The following is a 4,519-nucleotide window of genomic DNA, read 5'->3' on the forward strand; positions in this document are numbered from 1 at the left end:
GGGAGGAACCGCCGCTGCCAGCAGCAAGTAGGAGGCGGTGATGACGGGGAACGGGACGGCGAAGCCGAGCAGGAAGAAGCTGAGCTGGACGGCGGCCATCCAGACCCGCGGGCTGGCGGGCGGGTACACCGGCCGGCACACGGCGCCGTCGTGGTGCGACGACTTCACCGCCCGCAGGAAGTAGGTGTCGGGGACGGACGCCGCCAGCGCCAATGCCCAGACCGCGACGCAGATGAGCCGCCGCGCCGCCTTTTTCCTGCGGCCGTCGGCCAGCAGCGTGACGGACAGGTAGCGGTCAACGCTCATGCAGGTGAGGAAGAAGATGCTGCCGAACAGGTTTGCGCTGAACACCAGGTGAGTCAGTTTACAGGCGGCGTCTCCGAACGGCCAGCGGCCGCCCTGCAGCAGCGACGCCACCCACACCGGCAGCGTGGCCACCACGCACAGGTCGGCCGCCGCCAGGTGCGCCGCGTACCGGTGCGTCTCGTCGCGCATCCTCTCGGAGCGCAGGTGGACCCAGACCACCAGGCCGTTGGCGACGAGGCCGACCAGGAAGATGAAGATGTAGAGGACGGACAGGACGTGCAGCAGCGCCAGGCGGCCCACGCCCCCCGAACAACGCAGCGTCTCGAAGCCGGACACGTTCTCGGCGGCCGTCAGGTTTAGCTCCGCCCACAGCTCCATGAGCTCGCTGAGGTCGTTAGCGCTCAGACTCATGACGAGGTCTCACCTTGAAAAAAAGAAGAGTCAGAAACCCTCGAGGTCACTTCATGCTCGTACGTTAGGAAAGTAAAAGCAAGTCGAGAATGTAACAAAATAAACCTTTATATTACAAAATAAAAGCACACATATAATACCAAAAAACAGAAAACCATCAGGTTTATTTATCACTGATCGATGGATCGTTTCCACGTCAGCTGAAAAACTGATCGCTGTGACCTTTGACCCGACCACACACTGAGACGACAGATGGATGGACGGACAGGTGGAGGTCAAAGGTCAAAGCAGGGGAAGTGACATAGACAGGAAACGAGAAAACATTGAGGCTGTAAATCTGACGGAGGCTTTTACTCTGAAGGGTTTACTGCCGCAGCTTCCTGTCTGAATAGAAGACGTCTGATCGATAAGGAAGATCAATAAGTTCCTTCCAGCAGTAAAAACCATCAACCATCAAGTGTAGACGTATTAATCGTTTCATAACTCACCAAAGTCCATTCAAAAATCCAGCGATTTAACGATTCTCTCCATTGTCATAAGTTTCTCCAGGAAATCAAATTAACTTTCAGACAGACACTTTTATTCAGTTTGAAATTAAATTTAAATTTAAATCTTTTAAAATGTTTTAATTTAGAAACCTGCTCATTAATATTTAAATAATCAAGTTTTAAGAATATTTTTCGGTCTAAACTTTCATCTTTTATTGATAAAGTTTAACTTTTATTTTCACAGATAAAATATTTTTTTAATACCTTATAATTTGTACATAAAATTTTATTTTCTCTTCATTCTTTCCTTCATCTTATTTTACATGTTTATCCTGACTCTTCCTGTCTTTGGATTTTCAGAGTAAAACTTGATTAAAACCAGAGGAGAAGACACCTGAGACCACAGATAGCAGCTGGAGGAGGAGGATGAAGAGGAGGAGGAGGAGGAGGTAAACAAAGAGTTTTACTGTTTTCTGCTTGCCTCAAAGCAAAAACTCCACAGGACACTTTAAGACTGAAAGGTCACGACCTTCAAAATAAAGGTTTACAGCGGCGGTGCAACAATGAGACAATAAAAGTTCAAAGAGCTTCAGTGAAACTTTTACTCTGAAACTCTGATCAGGATCTGAAGTTCAATCACGTGTATCTGATCAGTGATCAATACGGAGCATTTCAAACTCAACATGACCAGATCTGTCCGGTAACGGGAGCCTCTGCACGCACGAGCGTAAACCACCAATTGAAGAGCCATAAAACACAGACTGACCTCTGCTCGCGGCCTCAGACACGCACCAGACTCCACTGAAAAAGCTTTAAATTCAAGGATTCTCTCATCTCTGGCCAACTTTACATTATAGATCATAATGTATGACATCATAGACCTAACAGACCATGTACTCTTTAATCCGGCTCATAGTCCATAGCTCATCGCAGCACGCTCGCGCCCCAGCTGTCACTTTGAAACCAGATGTGCTGTTTTTGAACGCAGATTTTCTCCTGTGAAATCTCCCGCCTTTTGGATCAGAGCCTGAGAGTTGAGCTCTCGTTCAGATGGAGAGCAGTTCGGTGTGACAGCTCGGTACCGGCTGGACCGGAGGATGAGTCCGTGACATCATCTCACGGTTCTCCTGCTCAGCTTCGTGCACGTCGCCGACCTGCTAACAGAACTTCAAAAATGTTTGTTTTTTAAAGGGACTCTGGGCTGAAGCTCGATCCGCTCAACGAACCGTGTTGTTAAAATGAATGTTTGAATCTTCTTAACAGAAATGCAAGTGCATTTTATTATTATTGACAAACAAACGGATTGAAAGATAAACAACGGTCCGGTAAACGACTCTAAAACAGATGCTTTTTTAAATGGAGTCTGGTTGGACATCCTCTCCGACGCGGAGCTGCAGAGACGAACTCCGTTAAAAAGTTTGTTTTGTTGATGATGAAACACTTTAAAACAAACATGTAAACAAAGAAGACTTTTCCACCGCTCAGTTCGGCTTCGCTTCAACGATGTCCGTCCGTTAAACGTCATTTTGTGACGCAGGTTCGCCAGCAGTGACCCGGTACCGCGGGGAGGAATGTGCTGGAAGAAGCGCAGATTTCACGGGAACGAACGGACCTCAAAAAGCCGCTGGAACCGGAAACCGACGTTTCACCTGAAAGTTAAAACTCTAAAAACCGGCGCAGTTTCAGCGGAGTACCGTGAAGCAGAAAGATGGACCGGCTTCACCCTGAACACTTACAGGAGTTCGGAGAGGTCCGGATCCGGAGGGGTCAAAGTCCAGACGGTCCGGTAGGGGGTCTGAGGCGGACTGAGGCGGACCGCCGGGGTCCCCCTTTACTACAATTTAACAGAGGAGAAGAAGAAACGCCCCCAGAGAGAGCTGCGGTCATTCACTGCAAACAAACAAACAAACAAACCTCAAATATGACAACATTTAAAATCAAATGTTAATAAATTCACTGTAAATAGAATTTAAAAAAATAAAATAAAATAAATTACAGAAAGTTCAAAATAAAAAAAAACAATCAGATAAAACACAATACATAAAAATGTTTGTTATCATGTAAACAAACCTGACCGGCTTCCTGTTTGACCTCTGACCTCCAAAACAGATCTGGTGTCATACACAAGAGCTTGACCTTTGACCTGTAAACTTCCGTGAAGTGAAACAGCACCACGATCAATAATCAACATATGAAACCAGAGTTTACTGCTGCAGCTAAGTGTAAACAAAAACAACAAATACAAATAAACTATAAAGGGCCCAAATTTAACAAAAAAAAAACCTAATAAAATAAATAAGAAAATTTAAAATACTTTAATAAAAAAGGTCCAAATTAAAACTAAATAAATAAAAATATGATATAAATAAAGGTCTGGTCTGAGGTCATCTGTTGTTTTATTGTTTATTGTTTTTATCATCTCAATCCGAGCCCGCCGTCCTTACAGGAAGTGGACGTTTCCCAACAGGAAGTGGACATTTCCCAACAGGAAGTGGAGCTTTAAACAGCAGGAAATGGTCATTCAGTTGCACCTGGATCAGTCCCTCTATGAAACTGTTTCACTTCCTGTCGTGTCCTGCTCCGGTGTTTGTGTGCGTGTGTTGCCATGACGACCCTCCGGCGGGTTGACGTGGAGCTGCTCCAATGCTGGAGGAGACAGGAAATCAGAGTGGAAATGGTTTGGAATATTTTCCAGGTTTCCAGACGGATATTGTTGCAGAGTCGTTGCTAGGTGTTATGAAGTCGTTGCTAAGGTGTTGCTAAGTTGTAACGAAGTCGTTGTTACGAAATCGTTGTTAAGGCGTTACGAATTTGTTGCTAATTTGTTACAAAGGTGTTGCTAAGGTATTATAAAGGTGTTGCTAAGTTGTTACAAAATTGTTGCTAAGTTGTTACGAAATCGTTGCTAAGGTGTTACGAAGTCGTTGCTAAGTTGTTACGAAATTGTTGCTAAGGTGTTACAAAGTCATTGCTAAGGTGTTACGAAATCGTTGCTAAGGTGTTACTTTTCTTATTATTATAAAAGTAAATACTTAGAGATTAAATAAACAAATTGCTATTCAATGAAAAAATATTAAAAAAAATTAAAATCTGGATTTTAATATTTAAATACAACATTAAATATGTCAACACAAAGTATTTAATATATTAATCAATATGTAGATAAAAAGTGCATTTCTAATTGAGCCGCTTTATTTAATTACATTTTTATTTATACATTATTCAAAACATAAAACCCTGTCATAATGTATGTTGTAATAATAACACGCGTTATTCCATGACATGTATGTGTCAAAATAACGACCACAAAGAGG

The 4,519-nt window shown here is 43.8% G+C and overlaps 1 protein-coding gene across 2 annotated transcripts in view; it reads right to left on the reverse strand.

The window, feature by feature from the left end:
- Positions 1 to 2,990, reverse strand: part of LOC138207148 (atypical chemokine receptor 3-like) — a 4,580-nt gene extending 1,590 nt beyond the window's left edge. The window contains exons 1-2 of one of the 2 annotated variants that reach the window (XM_069164187.1): positions 2,942 to 2,990; positions 1 to 730 (exon numbers count right to left, since the gene is read on the reverse strand). The exon at positions 1 to 730 is cut by the window's left edge and continues 1,590 nt beyond it. In XM_069164187.1, the coding sequence (XP_069020288.1) occupies positions 1 to 717 (717 nt within the window). In that variant the 5' untranslated portion in view covers positions 718 to 730; positions 2,942 to 2,990. Of the gene's footprint in view, positions 731 to 1,971; positions 2,284 to 2,941 lie in introns of those variants that run through there. The other variant, XM_069164188.1, reaches the window with a different exon arrangement.
- Between the last annotated feature and the right edge of the window lie 1,529 nt (positions 2,991 to 4,519).

Source organism: Embiotoca jacksoni, unplaced genomic scaffold (assembly GCF_022577435.1).
Source record: "Embiotoca jacksoni isolate LCO1_2020_lvr unplaced genomic scaffold, fEmbJac1.0.p SCAF_30, whole genome shotgun sequence".
In the NCBI taxonomy this organism is placed as follows: domain Eukaryota; kingdom Metazoa; phylum Chordata; class Actinopteri; family Embiotocidae; genus Embiotoca; species Embiotoca jacksoni.